The sequence below is a fragment of the Pygocentrus nattereri genome, chromosome 5 (assembly GCF_015220715.1).
Source record: "Pygocentrus nattereri isolate fPygNat1 chromosome 5, fPygNat1.pri, whole genome shotgun sequence".
Taxonomy (NCBI): Eukaryota; Metazoa; Chordata; class Actinopteri; order Characiformes; family Serrasalmidae; genus Pygocentrus; species Pygocentrus nattereri.
The window spans coordinates 11,192,240-11,210,495 of record NC_051215.1 but is presented as its reverse complement, the minus strand read 5'-3'; the positions used below and the strand labels follow the sequence as shown (position 1 = coordinate 11,210,495).

The 18,256-nt window shown below is 39.8% G+C and overlaps 1 protein-coding gene and 4 non-coding genes across 5 annotated transcripts; 2 read left to right on the top strand and 3 right to left on the bottom strand.

Moving 5' to 3' along the window:
- Positions 1-3,975: 3,975 nt before the first annotated feature.
- Positions 3,976-4,047, top strand: trnae-cuc. Its single transcript has one exon. It is a non-coding gene; the product is annotated as a tRNA-Glu (tRNA).
- A 2,915-nt stretch (positions 4,048-6,962) lies between these two features.
- On the top strand, positions 6,963-7,034 carry trnam-cau. The gene has a single exon. It is a non-coding gene; the product is annotated as a tRNA-Met (tRNA).
- A 557-nt stretch (positions 7,035-7,591) lies between these two features.
- Positions 7,592-7,664, bottom strand: trnak-cuu. The gene has a single exon. It is a non-coding gene; the product is annotated as a tRNA-Lys (tRNA).
- A 520-nt stretch (positions 7,665-8,184) lies between these two features.
- Positions 8,185-18,022, bottom strand: si:ch211-89o9.6. Its single transcript, XM_037538901.1, has 8 exons — positions 17,534-18,022; positions 16,908-17,032; positions 16,012-16,108; positions 15,764-15,867; positions 13,281-13,389; positions 11,693-11,778; positions 11,250-11,349; positions 8,185-9,639 (listed from the first exon to the last, which is right to left on the bottom strand). Exons 1-8 carry the CDS (start codon positions 17,832-17,834, stop codon positions 8,732-8,734), a joined length of 1,830 nt encoding a protein of 609 aa, XP_037394798.1. The 5' UTR covers positions 17,835-18,022; the 3' UTR covers positions 8,185-8,731.
- trnak-cuu lies at positions 10,603-10,675 on the bottom strand. The gene has a single exon. It is a non-coding gene; the product is annotated as a tRNA-Lys (tRNA).
- Positions 18,023-18,256: the final 234 nt, after the last annotated feature.

Below are 18,256 nucleotides of genomic sequence, written 5' to 3'. Positions count from 1 at the left end.
TTATGTTTATCTGTTTGTCAATTCAAATCCACTAGTACTATTACACAGTGTATTGGGTCTTGAATAAAAGACCCATAAAATATCTTTAAAAGGAATTTTTAAATTTCCCATCTTTCCAACACTGGTTAGAATAAGGATGTATTCGTTTTCTAGATCTCAGCTGCTTATGCTTTGTTTAAAATAAACCTAAATATTTTCCTTGACAGTACAGTGTGTTAACCCTGTTCCTGACATTTCTTTAGTGATTTTAACATGATTCAAAACAATGAAAAACATAAAATTTGTATCATAGGTGAAATGATACGCAAGTTTCAAGATATGATGCATACTGTCATTTTTGCATCATGATGTGATAGACTTTTGACAGAGAATTAGAAAAGAAATGCTATTTTTTTGGTAATCCTCAACTTTTTTTTTCTTTTTTTGCACAAGTTATTTTCTTACAAGACACAAAATAAATAGAAAAAAACAAACAACTGATCTTGTCTTTCTTATATAATGTGTGAGTTTTACCTTCTGGCTAAAGTGAGTGCCTGGAGTGGACTCTACAACTGAATAGAGGTGCAAATCATTAATAGCTATTAACATCCCTACAGACAGAGTTCATTTTTCACCATTCTGAGCTATTAGCACAGGTATCAGATCCTCGTGTTAAGCAATGTCAGCACTCTGTCACCATTCAGTCTACTACCTTCATTCTTGTACTCACCTGAGAAACCTTGCCATTTCTAACACTCAGGAATGGGGGAGTAGCTAAGTAACGCACTACTTTCTGTAGTTAGCTACAAATATTTGTAGCTAGTAACTGTAGCCACTACAGTTTTATGAAATTTAGTTAGTAGCTGTAGCTGCTACAAATTTTTGTGTAACTATAGCAAAACTTTTTCGCTACGATTTCGCTACAGGCTTCAGTCAGTCAGTGCAGAACCACAGAATGAGGTCGTTCCCTGGGCTGGTGGCGACTGTGCTTGACTGCTTGAGCAACATTTAGGCCCGTTTTACCATCTTGGAATGTAAGTATATCTCAGTATGTGCTGATGTGCTAATGCAGGCTAAAAATACAAACAAAATCACGGACTTACTTTGCTCTGCTTTAACCTTCAGATCAGCTGTAGCTGCTTTTCTCGCATTTCAGGAAACATCTCTGCAAATTTTTCAGTCTTAATAATAATAATAATAATAATGTTACATTTATATAGCACCTTCCACAAAGCCAAGGTCACTTCACATAGCAGGGGGTGGGGGTTAATAATAAATAAATAAATAAATTAATTAATTTAAAAAAAAACAAAAAAAACTACGCAGTTGAGGAGGAAATAAAATGTGTATTAAAGAGAAAAGTCTTTAAGTCCGATTTAAAAGAGGAAAAAGAAGAGCAGTCTCTGAGGGATTGAGGAAGAGAATTCCAGAGTTTGGGGGCCATGGCACTGAAGGACCTCCCTCCCAAAGTTATTGCAAGAAGACCTGAGAGTCTTCAGCGTTAAAGGTTGGTAAACTAGCAGTGATGCGTTAACTCCAGCGTTTAAGATCATTTATTGTGAAAACTGTTAGAACAGTATGTTAGAATGATTTTAGAATAAAGAAGGATTATTATGTTATTTTTCCTAGAAATCTAGTTCTGCTGTGGAGCCGCAGAAGCAACAGTGGAGAGATTATTCAGATTCTCACCCCAAACAGAACCAGGGTCAATGATGAGGATTTTGAGGCTAAAGTGTTGCTGAAGTTTAATAAAGACTCTGAATGTCATGTCTGTTCATACACTGATCAGGCTTAACAGTATGACTGCCTCCTTGTTTCTACACTCATTGTGCACTTTATCAGCTCCATTTACTATATAGGTGCACTTTGTAGTTCTACAATTACAGACCAGCGCAACACACACTAACACACCACCACCACATTAGTATTACTGCAGTGCTGAGAATGATCCACCAACCAAATATTACCTGCTCTGTGAGGGTCCATGGGGGGTCCTGACCACTGAAGAACAGGGTAAAAGGGGGCTAACAAAGTATCAGAGAAACAGATGGACTACAGTCTGTAACTGTAGAACTACAAAGTGCACCTATATAGTAAGTGGAACTGATAAACTGGACAATGAGCACAGAAATAAAGAGGTGGTCATAATGTTATGCCTGATCGGTGTATCATGCTGAAATGTTTCAATTGGAGCAGTTTTATTTCAACAGTTCACAGCACTTTGCACAAAAGTCTCTTGTTTGTATTCAGTTATTTTTGTTGATTTTTGTTAGGAAAAACCTGGAAATATTTGACTTTGTCTTGACAAATAGTCTTAGTTTTTGTTGGATATCACGGTGTTGGTTGTGTACATCTGTTGTTACACTTTTTGGTGATCTTTTTGTATATTTGAAGCTTTTCATTTGTATGTTCCTTTCTGGCACAGGATTAAATGCAGTGTCTTGTTCACACTGTCAGTTGGGCCTGTTTGGTGTGTTTGAAAGTAGCTAAAAAAAAAAGCCACTACTTTTCAAAAAGTAGCTAAAAAGTATGCACTACTCTTTCTGGAAAAAGTAGCTAAATTGCAGCTAGCTACAACTTTTGGGAAAGTAGTTACAAAGCAGCTAACTACTAATTTTTCAGTAGCTATCCCAACCCTGCTAACAGTGTGGCTAATCAAATATCCAGGGTAGGGTAACCAAACCAGATCTTTCCAGTTCTAAGAGCTACACAGTGGAGTGTTTTATGCTGACGTTCATTACTTTCAGGAACAACATGGTCTGTGCTAATTAGAACTACAACCCATTTTTTAAATTCATATTTTGTAATAAAAATACATTTTTAAAATAGAGTAAAGAATGAATATCAACTGACAAGTATTTCAGTTCAAATAACTTTGTTCGTTTGCATACTAGTGCAATACTATGGCACAGCTGGAGCTGTAAAACTCAACCTTTATGATTAAAATCTGTTAGTGGTATCATTAAACTGGACTGCTGTCATGACCTCATACTTACTTAGTTATGTCATACATTCTTTATTATCATGACCTCAAACGTATCTACTGTTACTTCATAGTTCTCTGCGTGCTTGTTCCGCATGAGCTGTAGTGAAACGCACACAGTTCCCACAGTTTTTAAATTTGCGGGTAGAAAGAGAGAAAGAAAACGGGCAACGCTCAGGTTCATCACCTCAGGTGTGCATTTGCACAATTTCAAACCTGAAGCTTCAACTTTGTCTTCGTGGTCCGTTGTTTTGGTTTTTTAACTACTTAACGACCCATATAGCACCAGAGACAATGTAAGTGCTACCTCGTGTAGTCTTGCATATAAAGGAGTTTGCCATTATCAAACAAGAGAGAGATTTGCTAAACAAATCACTCAAATCTCTGCGCATTTTGCTGATTCTGGCGTTATTTATGTCAGTCAGATGGACGCTGTGGCGTTCAACCAGCTATTAGCTAGCTAAGCTAGATGGCTAACTCAGAGGCAGTAAGTACCGTGGCAGGCACGTTCAACTAAACGGTTTTCTTTAAACATTACAGTTTTAAATCAAATATATTTCTGTCACATACACGCAGAAGCCACAAATCTGTATCGTTAATATTTAAAGAAAGCATTCAAACAGGGTTAGCATTTTCCGATAGAACTGTTAGGCCACACTAAACAGCTTTAAACCTTCGTGAACATAACATTTGTCATGCTTCAAAAATACTGCATATGACCAGATAAGATTTATCCACAGTATCTTTAAACTTGATTTTGCAGCGCCTTTAAGATGACTTACAGTGCTTCCAGAGAACATAAGTTAGCTAAACAGATAACGATAGCTGGATGAGTAGGTTAACTAAGTAGAAGGAGAGAGATTTAAGGCATTTATAACGTTAGCGTTCTGTGATGTGTCCTACATTATTCATTTGATAAACAACACAGCGGATAGTGCACTGACCGTCTAATGTACATATTTTCTTTAATTGGCTCAGTTAATCAGGCATGGTGTGACATCCTGGCGTAAGACTCCCTGGTGGTCTAGTGGTTAGGATTCGGCGCTCTCACCGCCGCGGCCCGGGTTCGATTCCCGGTCAGGGAACAAACGTTTTGGTGAGTTAAGCACCCTTAAAAATGCAGAGAGCTGTGCTACATATCCACCGTTTCTTCCGTTTTATTTCAGTAGTGATGGTAAACAATTTTATATCTCTTTTAAATCCACACAAATCAAACTTAAGAAGGGGCAATATTCGATGCACAGATGCTATGCATTTGCAAACGTACATTAGTGTAATTCAGTGTATTTCACTTTCAACCGAGCTGTTAGTTTTAACAAAATATTTAAACATTACTCTTACCATAGCCTGTGTAACGTTGGGTCACGTGCAAAAACCAGGTTTCAGTACATTAGATCAAAGCAATTGGTTCAAACAGTACCGAGTACTGCCCCTGTGATACTGCTGATTATGGTTTAAAACTACTTAGGCCTGCTGTGCTTAAACATGGAAATTTGAGGCATGGATTACATTTACGATTACACTCTTCAGCCATCCGTGTTTCAGTCAGAAGTCACGTCAAACCCAGACTGGATCCAAATCGTCTCCGTACTCCCTAAACTGGTGGTTGATGTAATGTAGTGGGTAACACCTCTGCCTTCTACCCTGTAGACTAGGGTTCAATCCCCCACTTGGGTAAGCACCCTACACTATACCAATCAGAGTCCTTGGGCAAGACTCCTAACACTACCTTCGCCTACCTGTGTAAAATGATCAAATTGTAAGTCACTTTGGATAAGAGCATCAGCCAAATGCCTAAAATGTAAACAGTGTGCCAACTAAGAAAGTTTAGAAATGCTAGCTGGATTGCTGCTAAATAAGGCTTTTGGTGGTGTCTGAAGACTGAATACACAAGCTGAATAAACAAGTAGAATCAAGTGTGTGTGATTAGAAACCTGCAGCCACATCGGCCCTTTGTGGACAAGATTAGACAGCCATGTTCTTGCTAATATTCATTAACTAGCCAGCAAACACTCAACTTTAGAGTCAAGCAGATTCAGACACATATTTATACGCAGTATGAATCCGTCTGGTTTGGTAATAACGCATTAAACTGGTAAATGGAATGCTCTATGAATAAAATAATTACTGGTGTTAAGCGCAGTTACCAAAAAACAAACAAACAAAAAAACTTGCCTCAGCAGTGAAGAAGCCCAAAAGGCAAAACTGCCTCTAGATGGTGCTGCAGTAGCGCTGCTGCCATGTTGGACTGAAAGCCCAAAGGAGGCAGACAATCCTGTTCCTACACAGATTAACTGTAAATAGACAGTCTTGTTTCTAACATATGATACTAATTCAAGTAGAATAAATGAGATTATCAAACTAATAATAACAGATCCAGAGTCATGTTACTGGTTCCAGAACAAAACAGAACAAAAAAGCTTAAAAACATCTTTTCTGTTTGATGAAATTGTTAAAACATTGACTAATAGGGATACATGTATGACTTATATATTGCTCAAATGTATTATTATTATTATTAATAATAATAATTATAATAATAATAATAATAGTAATTCACATTTTTTAAATGATTTATCTTTTTTTTCAGTTTTAATTTTTATTTCTGTATTTTTTTAATGTTATTTAGTTATTTATGTGTGGATGGATGTCATTCTTGATTCTTCCCAGATGTAATTGGAGCTGTACATTTACTCTGTATATGACGATGTAAATTAATTTAAAAATACAAAAAAAAAATTTGTAAATAAAAACAGATCCTACAGACAGTAGGGCAGAAGAGAGGACATGGAATGTAAGAAAACAGTGTTTGGTAATAAACTGTAAACATTGCCAGCGTAATAGTAAAAAGACCCTGACAGGCGATTATTCTCAGAAAGTGTGAAATGATTCAGGTCTTTTTAAGTGGGAGCTTTTCAAGTCATCGGTAAATTGTATGAGAAGCACCAATATTTCCATGTAAGTTAATATTCTGTAAGTGTTTCAGGCGTTAAAATATTTTAATCATAAATAAATAAATACCGGAACTGGAGCTTGGCAACGTATTTTGAATCCCTCAGTGTCCCGTTATCATTATATTATTTTTATTTATTTTATTTAGTTATACTTTTATTTTAGATCATTTTGCTGCTGTTAATCTACTCATTTAGTGTAGCAGTGCTGTGTATTGTAGTGATGTGTTGTAGTTGTAGTAAATAATTGCTTAAATTAAAAAAAAATTAAAAATCACTGACCTGAATTAGTAGAACCAGTTTAGAAATTCTCTGGTAATATTTATAATACAGTTATCTGAAGGTTGTTTTTCAGGCTGTTGTTCCTCTGGCAGGGGGCTCTGGAAAGAATGAGATCAAGGTGGGATGTAAGATTTCAACCCTTTACACACATAACTGCATATCTAATAACTGCACACGACTTTACTAATAACACCCAATTATTTTTATGGTCACTAATCGCTTGTGAATCACCTGAAACCATCACAGTACAGTCCTTTTTGGAGCTATGGGTCACTTTCGGCCATCGTCCCATTCATCTATGAAATTGCAAGCCATCATTAAAGCCCATTCACATCTAATTTTAATCGAGTAATCGTGACGGTCCGTTTTGATAACGAAGCTGAAGTCAAGTTTCCTATTCGCCAGCGTCTTGTTCAAACCGTCCTGTTCCACCTTAAATAGTGCAGCAGCTACATTCTGAGGTGAATAGCAAGACAACTTCAGCATCGTGTGTTGATAGAAGTTAACTAACCAACTAACCAACCTAACCTGTTAACTAACCTAGTAATACTGTTTAACACTTCAGGCAAAGCAGCTAAAACAGCTTCGTTTTGAAAGACTGTAGGTAAATTTACAAAGCCGTTACTGATTTGAGAAGGTAAACCGCTGTGAAATTGTTCAAAGGCTGAATCTACACATTGGAATTTACCCCACATCTACAAAATATACGATACGCACATACGGAGGCAACCGTTCAAATGAAGAACCGTGGGAACCTGACTCGCCAGAGCAGAGTGGCGCAGCGGAAGCGTGCTGGGCCCATAACCCAGAGGTCGATGGATCGAAACCATCCTCTGCTAATTTTTCCCTAAGCACGGCAATTCCAGTCCGCCGTATACCACGACAAACAAACCAGGCACGATAAACGTGGGTGGAAGCTTTTTTTTATTTCTTTGTGTAGTGAAATAGGATACCAAAAAAACCGCTGTATCCTCTACACAAGTACTACGGCACCTACTGGACATCTGCGTTAAATGCAAGTGTTTCACAAATACGCTTGCCGTATAATTCAGTGTGGACAAGACGCAAACTTGCCAAATTAAAAGCAAACAAAAAAGACAAAGTAATGGTTAAATACATGTTATGAGAACCATTGTTTTAATGTAAAATAGCTTATCAGAAGTCACAATTAATTTTACTCGTCCTGAACGTTTTTTCAATAAACCACAAATAACAAGATGTGTTATTTTCCTGTTTCATTCATGCTCATCCCTAAACTGAGCTGAACTTTGCAGTTATAGCTACAGCCTATGCGGTACCTAGATTATCCAACTCGCATCGGAACTGCGCCTGTCGTATTAAATCCTTGATCAGCAATTCGATGTGGGAATTAAAATAGACTCCAAAAGTGTATTTGCGCCCAACGTGGGGCTCGAACCCACGACCCTGAGATTAAGAGTCTCATGCTCTACCGACTGAGCTAGCCGGGCTATATGTGGCCGTTACACCACATGAGTCAAAAGGATGCCGCTGACTAGGTCTTCAACGATCCCCGGTCACCCTCTGCTGGTCACCGTTGGTACTGGTCACTTTGCCATGATCCCAAGATCAGTTAACTCACACAAAATCACTTTTGCAAATGTCCCACTCTTAAAGATATTTAGAACCAGGACCCACTTCACACTTAAATGGTGCTTTGCATGGTAAAGTGGTTATTCAGATTAACAGAGAAAGTGTTGTATATGGTTCTATGTATAATCTTTTGCAAATGTTTCTATAGAGCAAAAAAAAAAAAAACGTTTTGCTACTTTTTTGATGTCAAGCTTGTAATAATAAAAGAACCATGCAAAGAACCATTTAAACATGAAATTGTTCCATATAAAACTGAACAGAACCATTCCCTTTGTGAAAGAACCACCTTTTCTTAAGAGTGTACTCAGAATGCACCTTTGACAGTACAGCCCTTCAGAACACACAGCAGCACCCAAAAAGAGCAAAAAGAAAACTAGACTGATTTGCATTCCACTGTTTTACTCTGAGACAATGTACACTTACCCTCATTCAGGGCAGAATGGATTGGAGGTCGTCTTCAGTCAATGGACATGCTGTTATAACACTGTTATAAATGTTTGTGTGATTAACCACAACCAAATATTCTGACATTTCTTCCAAAGATATTGCTTTGTTTTTGTCTACAAAAGAGGTCAGGAGGTAGAACGGAATTGTCATTTCTGAGAATTAACAGGTTCACAGTTGAAGTTTGCGGCCAGTTGAGCGGTCAGTGAGGTATATGGTACAGTTGTGGAAGGGTTGTTCATAGCATTATTAAAAGGTATGGACATTTCTACTATAAGGCACCAAACTCATATGTAGAGAAGCACCACTTGATTTGGGAAAAACAGCAAGACCCAGGTCACTCTGATTCATCACTCCCACACCCAGTTTTATCATCAAATTCACTCTACCTGTATCACAACTCTCATGAACTACAAAAATTTCAGACTAAGATTATAAAACAAAATGTGCCCTACTCCAAAGTTTTCATCAAATTTTGGCTTTAAACTCCTCCACAGGAAGCCGACTGCTGATGTGTCCTGAGGTTGCAGATCCAGGCAAAGCGTTTGCCACAGCGGGTGCAGGTAAACGGTTTCTCTCCTGTGTGAACTCTCTGGTGCTTCTTCAGGTTTCCCGCCTCTGCAAAGAGCTTTCCACAAGTCTCACACTTGAAAGGCTTCTCTCCTGTGTGGACCCGCTGATGAGCCTCCACATTGGACAGCCCAGTGAAAGCCTTTCCACAGTACTTACAGATGTAACTCTTCCTCTTGCCCTTCTCCATTCGCTTAGGAAGTTGTAGCGCAGCGAGAGAAAATCCAGGTTGGGTGAAATTTGGCAGCATTTGGGAATTCATGGTGATCTTTGGAATGGATGGAGTGATATTTGCTCTGTTTGTTGCCTCTAATCGAACCCCTTCTGTCCTATTGTAGTGACTCAACTGCTGAGACTGGGTTTGGTGTGAAATGGCAGCTGTGGTCCATTCTGGCTCTGTTCCGAGAGGCCCTCCAGCATCTTGAAGCCCATCCAGGCCCTCCGGCATCCCCCTGACAGACAGGGCTGTCGGCTGCACCAGCACACAGTCCTGGTCTTGGTCTGCTTCCACAATGTAAGAACAGGATGGCTGACTATCAGAGGAATTATTTGCAGTCCACCGTGTGAAGAGAGTCTCCACCTCTCCAGGTCTCTCATACAGGGTATTATTTGTCCCCAGCACGTCAACTGTCATCGACATTTTTCTTCGTTGTGTGCTCTGGTTTGAAAGGGGGTTGTTATTGTTCTCAACTGCCCCCTGCAGTTGAGACTCAGCGCTGGGCAGATCCCACACCTTGACTCCTATTGGTGCTGCTGCTCTGTGTGGGAGACCAGGCTCACGAGAATGTAGGGAGCCAGGAGGCTGAGAACCTACCACACCTGGACATCAGAAAGAGTGCATCTTTAATGTTGGTCATCTTGAAAACATTAGGCCTCATTCACCAACAGTTCATAAAAGAGATCTCCTCTTAAAACCTATTTACACAGTTAAAACAGAATCTACGCACGCTCAAACAATTGTACAGTTTAAGAACATGTCATGACTCATGTAGACGTTTTCTTAGGACCTTTCTCAAAAACAGGTGAGGGCATTAGGCCATTGTGGGTATGAGGACCATTGTCCTTTGAAGTTGCTAATGTTACAAGTTGCACCTACTTTGTACAATTATTGGCCTATTTGTCATATAAGTGCACTCTGTAGGTATATAAATTATTGACTGCGCCTTTTGCTATACACAATTTGTCAGGCTTCTGCCCTATTCATCTGTGGAAAGCGGCCGTCACAGGACCACTGCAATTATTTATTGCGGCATGGTAGTAGCATGGTAGCGTGTATTGAACTGGTTTATACAGGTAATGAACTCTAAGGATCTACCTACATGGTGTAGTAACAAAGTGCTGCGTCAAATAAAGCGTACAGTTAGACTAAGTGTGTAAAAACCAGCAACCCTGCTATGCCTGATAAAATGCCACTAGAATGTCAGTTTCACTGCTGGGCACCAACAAAATAGTATCTGATCAAGTGAGCCCTTGCAATGAAAAGCAATGTATGTGATATTTTTGGTTAAAAAATAATATAATAATAAAATAATAAAATAATAAGGATGGTATGGCATTGTTTGATACTCTATTTAAAGTAAAGTGTTCACTAAAATGTAAATAAAGGATAGTTTTGCATTTTAATTTAAAAGGTTGCACACATAAAATAGGAAATTAAATAACAGATAATCCAAATTTTTATTGGAGAGGCCCAAGTATTAACTGCACCTGCCTTATTACTGCATTGGCCCAGTGTTAATCACAGACGTCTGGTGACTGTGTGGTCTTAAAAAAAATTCTCCTCGCCCAACGTGGGGCTCGAACCCACGACCCTGAGATTAAGAGTCTCATGCTCTACCGACTGAGCTAGCCGGGCTGTTGCGTCAACAGTAGGGGTAGAGGCTAGTTTACAGTCCATAGTTGGATACCAACAGAGCACAACTGATAAGATAAGGCACGTAGGTACTAAGCATGCATACCTAATAAACTAGCACCACATACACTGCCATTCATGTGGAATTCATCACATAAATCCGGAAATTACTATGAATAACTATTTGCTTTTTTACAACTTCTTACTAATTTTTTTTCAGGCTTACATAACATTAGCATCATATTAGAATCAAGTTATACATGTTTCTGCTGCAATTTTTTATACTATGTAAAACAGTGTTGGAAAGCTTTTGATCAGCAGTGTACCAAAATAAAATGACTGCCTATTCTCTGTTGACGCGCACCAAGTTTTGTTAAAAATTTTATGAATTTATGTTTTAAGAATAATAGTTTTCAGAGCTATTCCTTAAAATGAACAAAGTGCTCTAATACATCGAGACTTTAAACTTTAAAACTACACAATCATTCTGGGAGAAACAGCTTAGTACCTAAATGCTTGTTTCTTTTTCTCTCAGCCAGGATTCCTTGTCCCTCATCATTACTGCTGTCTCACTTACTCTGTATGGTAATCTGGACTCCTGCAGACTGACTGGAGAGGGTCTTCTGTTCCTTTTCTGGTCTGTCTTCTTTCACAAGGGATGCATCCAACACGTCAGACTGAGAACAACAAAATATACAATTCTTGCTGACATTTCATAAATTACCCACAATAATTCAGAAATAAACATGTAAACATAACACTAGAATCTCTATTGCATTACAAAGGTAGTCATGGGCTGGAGGTTAGGGAACCAGCCTCGTGACCAGAAGGTTGCCGGTTCGATCCCCAGAGCTGACAACACATGACTGAACCTCCGGCTCCCCGCTACTCCGGGCAAGTGTGCTCACTAAAGTGTATGTGGTGTTTCACTTCATGGATGGGTTAAAAAGTCCCTGTTGTGGGACTAATAAGGGTCACATAATCTTAATTAGTACTAAAGCACAACATATTTACACTAACCTCTTCAGCACCAAGGGCTACTGTGATTTGCGCAGGTGAGGAAGGGACTCTGCTTCCACAAATATCAGTGCTGGACTCCACAAATCCTGATGAGGAGACAGGGCAAACTTTGAAGTTACCTTTACCCAAGGTACCAATCGCCACCACATAAGAATCTGTCATCACTGTGCCACACAGACAACGCCCTATAACGCTGATTTTAAAACGAACATTTCCCTACTTGTATAGAAATAAGAGTTAAATAATAAAATAAGTAAACTTTAAAATTTCTAAATGTACCATGCACTCCCAAAGTTCACATGTGGAAACATGTTAAAATGGAAAAAATAAAGCATTTGGATTTTTTCCCCCCCACAAAAAAAACATTGCATTTGCATATATTTGCCTATTCAGCATAAAAAAAGTTGAACCTGTTCATTCACAATCAACAAACAGCTTCTCACACCACAAGACAGGTTCAGTTGAGGCGACTGAAACTCCACTGAAAAAAGGCTTATGAACACTGAGGCTTCGTGAGCTGTTGGGCTGCTAGCTGAGGTGCCAGCTGTTGTTAGATTAATGGTTTAACACTTGTCATGAAATGAAAATCTCACTAGTTTATTATCTGATGAATGATCTTACAGTAGCAGCTTATTTTTTGTTCTTGCTCTGCTTTATCTTATCTGCTCAATCTGTTCAAACATATAAGGTTGTAGTTTACAATGTTGACTCCTGTCTATTTATTTTAATGTAGCTTCCCAAAAGGTAAAAGAACAGTGGGCAGGGTAGTGGGGGAAGGGGTGAGGTGTGGAAAGAGGGAAGCCATGGGGATGCTTTCAATTTGAAAAATTATACAGAGCTTTACATTTTTAAGAAGAATAACGGTTTAGAGACGCTTCTTTAATAATTTTAGTAGATTTTTGAGAACAATAAAGATGTTGAACATTGTATTTTTCTACATAGACTACTTTCTGATTGTTTAAAATACAACTTTATAGGTAGATTAAAATTACATACAGATTGTATAATGATAACAGTTAATATATACATATAGATACAGAATATTATGTAAAGCCTCATGAAAGTTTATGTACTTGCTGACAAGAAATTTTCAGCGGTGGGTTTCAATATGCAGGTCACATCTACTGCTATGTGGCTTGTCAGGTGAACCACAATGAGGTAGAAGCATAATGTGCAACTAACAAATGTAAATAGAGCAAGGCAGGATTACCGTCAACAGCACTGCTCCAAATCATCCAGTCTATTAAGATAACACCTAGGCAGTTAAGCTTCTTTAGACCAGAGTTTTTTTTTTACCCAAACTCTGGAAATCTCTGCTACAGTCTCTGCACAACTGCAAAAGATTCTGTAATCTTCATTAAATTCTATTCTTCTCTTACCATGTTTTTCCTCATTTCTCCCTGATATGAGGTGTCCTTTGGTTTATAAAAACAGAATTTTGTTATTAGAAATTAACTGCCGTTGCGGCCGAAAGGTGGTTCTCCGTTTTGTAGATGTGCTTTCTGGAAAACTTGATTTCCAAACCAAACTCGTTGTAGTGACCTATGCACCACATATCCCCGCTTCCTTCTCATTTGCCTTGACTCACCATTTTGCTCACTTGTACCTCCATGTTTTTGGCTCTCTCTGCCCTCTTGTTCTGAAAGCTCCTCCTTAATGAACAGCACATCTGGCTCTTCATCTTCTGTCGTTTGAGGCTGCATGGCAGACAAAAACAAGACAGCATCATCACAGAGGTTTGGTGATACAATTCCTGCAGCAGCCTGTGAAATGCAAATATGAACAATAGTGCAAAAGGAGGGGAAAAACTCCAGGTCTTTGTTTCATATCATACGGTCTCATATATAATAGGACATTGTTATCATCTATTAGAGTATGCAAACAAACGCACTGCTTAGGTTTCTGTCCAATGCATACAGAAAGAACACACTTTCAAAAGATGAGTATTTTTCTTGTCAACAAATATCTCAACATTTTAGAAAGAGCTTAAGTCATGGGTAATTGAGTTCCTACATGACATCACTTAAAATGGTGATATAGTACTAACTGCATTAGATTTTTTTGACAACTGTTGTAAAAGAGAAATCAGTCTGCAGCTGAATTTCGATCACAGCTGTTTAATACACCAGTCTGTTACAGCATTTTATTTTTCTGACCAGCAGAACAAATACTAAGTCATTGATGCTCAAAAAGGTCCTCAGGGACCCCTCCACAATTTTTCCCCTCAATCTCCATGTTGCAAACTGGGCTGGAGCAAAAAAATGTGGACTGTTCAGGGGCTCTGAAGACTTGGGTTTTACTGCAAAATTCTTTTGGCTTTTGTTATCTTAATGCAGATGGTTTTGTTTGTGGTGGAAATTATGTATAGGTAAGACAGGTAAGTATAACTCCCATTATTTATACATAAGCAATTTTTTTTATTCTCTTGGCACTCCCTGCTGATATATTTCTAAGGAACTCCACGTTAGTCAACACACACCTCTAAAAAAAGTCCACCTCTATCAAAGCACATATTCTATTGCTTGTGTTTGAAACCAACTTGTACAAACTCCAGTGCTCAGGTTCTGATACAATTTTAATGATTTAACCTAAAGCCAGTGTGCCTGATACCGTAAGCTGAAAACAATTGAAATTTAAGGTTGAATGTAATTCTACTTTGACTATGAGGTATTTCACAAAGCAGGATTTCTCAGCTGGATAGCTAAACAAAGGCCAGTGAACACTCATCTCTTACCTCTTCTCCTACTGGACAGTCTTGACTTTCAGTTGAGGTTACTACTGAACAACTAAGATCTCCCACTTCATGAAATACTTGTAGGTTTGTGAAACTGGTAATGATGTTGGGGGAAAAAAATCTCAGTACAAAATGTCCAAAGACTCAAATTCTGAACAGAGAAAATTTCCTCTCAAAGGAGCAAACAAAGGCACTGATTAATCAATGTTTATTTTTATGAGTCATACAATTGCAAACAGCTGCCAATGAAAAAAAAACTACTTTGGCATGACAGTCATTATGGTTCCATATGTCTCTCCACATTTTTCTACTTAGATCACATAAGATCTTGTGAATCATAAAAACCGGACCCCACTGAATCCAAGCGGTGCCCCAAACTGAAGCCAAAAAATGTTAAAACTAAAGTCACATTTGGTGTTTCTCTGTTTGTAACAACATACTATAAAATCTCTACATGCAGCCTGATCCATCTATACGTCCATCCAGTCATTTTGAGAAGTCCTGGGTCAGTTTTTGACTGCCCCAAGCGACAACAGTTCCTCTGCAATGAATACATCTGAGTGGTACTTCTGTTGGTGGGTTTTGAGGTTCCGTATCCAGGCAAACGTCTTCCCACAGTGGGTGCAGCTATATGGCCGCTCCCCCGTATGGACCTTCTGGTGTTTCTTCAGGTTTCCAGCCTCTGCAAAGAACTTCCCACAGGTCATACACCTGAAAGGTTTCTCGCCTGTATGGATTCGTTGGTGGATCTCCACTTTCTTAGGACGGTTAAAAGCTTTTCCACAGTAGTTGCAGCTAAAAAGTTTCTCGTGAGGGACTCTTTCATTTCTTGGTCGCCCAGCTCGTGGCTGGTACAAGTTGAGGCCTTTGGCATGATGCCAGTTGTCCATGTCCTGTACAGCTGAAGATGTTGAAGCAACTCCTGGAAAGTCACTGGTCAGCTGTGACTGACTGGATGTAGGCAAGTTAACGTTGTTAAAATGCTCTACTGTACTGTCACTAGGATACCGCTGCAAAGCCTGCCGTCTTCCCGTTAAATTATCGCTGTCCCAGACAGAGGGGTCGTCCCCTTCTTCTGCAGACTCAACCTCTATGACCTCTGATTTCTGTGGGGGGTGTTCAGATTGGTTTTCAGCACTGTCAGTCACCACGTAAGAGCAAGATGGATGCTGTGGGTCCGCATCGTCACCCCCTTGCACAAAAAGCTCCCCCAAAGGGCCGCACTCCCCACTTACACCAAATCCTGCCTCTGAATCTTGACCCAAGGGTTCTTGGGATAAACCCTCAGTGTTCTCACAATGTGGCTCAGATTTAAGCACTTTTTCGGATCCACTGACCTCCAAAGCCTGGCGGCGTGTCCTGGAGTGGTGACCTTCAGCTTTTTCCACCTGAACAGCGCTGAAACCTGCCTCCCCACTCTCAGACACAGCTTCAGCCACTCCTGAGAAAAAGGAAGAGAGGTGATAGGTATGAGCTAAGCAATAAAATTGACTACAAAGTGCATAATGTCTTCTGAGACAAGCTGTTCTGCCTTCAAAAGAACATCTCCTGCAAGCACCCTGCCCCCTTTCATCCATGCACTCACCATCTTCTCGGATGAACAGCTCCTGTCGCTTTTGGCTCTCATCAGTCTCAGCCTTCACAAGCACAGCGTCTGGTCCAGTCATGCCAGCATCTCCAACCTTCAGGGAAAGAATAGAAAACAGTTTGTGTCTAGGGGGCTGCAAGTCAAAGGGAATAAGTAAATGATAATGCATTTTCCTTCCATACTATGACACATTTCTGAGGAAAAGACAGTATCAAAGATGGTCTGGGAGCAAGCTACATGTTTTTACTCAGTGGTGAGAGTGGGTGGTGGGAGGGGAAGGTGAAACATGACATTGTTAATATTTTCCTCCTCCCGTTGGTGCACACATTATCTAAGCAAGAAGAAATCAGTAAACTTTGAGAAAACAAGAGCTCTGTCTTTTAAATGGTTAAAATGTGGCTTGTGCAAAAGTCATTGCACATTTTTATATGTTACATGTTTCCCTCCATTATCTTTACCTCAGCAAATAAACAGAAATTGTACACTAGAAATTAGCAGAAAAAAGCCCTATTTAAGTTAAGGATGCATTAACAAAACATATAAATTGACAAGAGTGTTCAAACGTTTGCATATGACTGTATATCTCAAACAAGCTGATGTCCTTAAGGGATGCCTCACTCCACCAGCATCAAATGTTAAATGTTTACAATTGACTACCTATTAAATATTTAAAATAACAAATAAATATTTAATAATGCAGGCTATGAAGGACCAGTTATCACAGACGACAGGCATAAACAAGACATCAGACCTGTCTGTCTGATGTTGATGGAAGCTAACCAGTGAGGCACGCTGTTAAGAACCACGACCTTTCAGTTGTCGTGGAGGCGCAACGGGTCTCCAAGAGCAAGACTACACAACCCTGCTTTATAACCAAGAAGTCTGATACTTACCACATTCTCGCTGTCCTTGATGACGGGACGACCGATCGCCACGTCTGTCCCAGACGATTCCCTCTCTCTCCACAGATCATCATTCAGCGGCCTCCCATAGAGCTCCTCCTGACTCGGAAAAATATCTAGAAGAGACAGGACAAACACAACGAGAGGTGATCATCAGACGTCTCTCTGTGAAGATTAGCAGCACTTCACTCTTAAAGGGTTCTTTGAGTAAAGGGAATGGTTCTATCTAGAACTATGACCTCCATACAGAACTATTTCATGCTAAAATGGTTCTATGCATGGTCAAATAGCTCTTCAGACTGACGGAGAATGTATTATATATGGTTCTATATAGAAACATTATTCTGTGTAACACCAGTAAGCTAAGGGTTCTGCTGCAGTTACATTGTCAAGCTTAGAACGATAACAACAGAAGAACCCTTTTGGTGCTATACGAGTCACTTTCAAACATATAGAGCCATATTCAAGACTTCCTCCATCAATCTGAAGAACCATTTCAGCATAAAAATGGTTCTGTATAGCACTCGTGGTTCTAAACAGATCCAATCCCTTTATCGAAGAACCATCTTTCTTAAGAGTGTAAGTTACAGGACCAGGCGGCCCGGTATGATACACACCGCCAGCAGGAGCCCTGTATTCCCTGTATTTGTCCGGCAGGCTGGCGCTCACTTGCACTCGGCTGGAGCGGTTCAGCGAGCTTTCCCGGATCCTCCTCTCCGCGTAGCCCCGCGCCATCCGCAGCTCCAGCAGATGCAGCTTTCTCTTCAGCGCCTTGTTCTCCCGCTGGCACTGAGACATCTGCAGACTCATCACCGCGTAGTCGTCGTCTACGAGCTTACAGATCTCCGCCACCGCCGCGTTCGCCAGCACCTCCATGATGGAGGCGAGCTGAGTCTGGAAGGCGAGACGGTTCGACATCGCGCTCAATGATGAGGCCTCGGCGGCTGGAGCTTCGCGCTTCGACCTGTTTTTTTTAGGTTTTGTGCTTTTTAGGAGCGAAGATAGGATGAAAAACGGAGGAAAAACAGACGAAAGAAAAAAGGGAATGGCGAGTAATGAGCGAGCAGAGCCGTCTTGTTGCCGTCAGCTGTTGATGTCATGAGCACTTCCGGTTGTCCCGGAGTAGTGACGTAGAGGGACACACGGAGACACACACACACACACACACACACACACACACACACACACACACACACACAGGGGAGGTTTTCTTCTCTATATATAAAACTAATTATGGTGTTACTATATATATATATATATATATATATATATATATATATATATATATATATATATATCGCTGCTGTCGGAAGAAAACCTCCTGTGTGTGTGTGTGTGTG

Coding starts and splice junctions, on each gene's coding strand:
- si:ch211-89o9.6 (XM_037538901.1), bottom strand. CDS start 17,834: ATGTCGAACCGTCTCGCCTTCCAGACTCAGCTCGCCTCCATCATGGAG. Junction 13,390..15,763: donor CACGCCGCCAGGCTTTGGAG/GTCAGTGGATCC, acceptor TCTGCCATGCAG/CCTCAAACGACAGAAGATGA. Junction 9,640..11,249: donor AGTCCAGATTACCATACAGA/GTAAGTGAGACA, acceptor TCTGATGTCCAG/GTGTGGTAGGTTCTCAGCCT.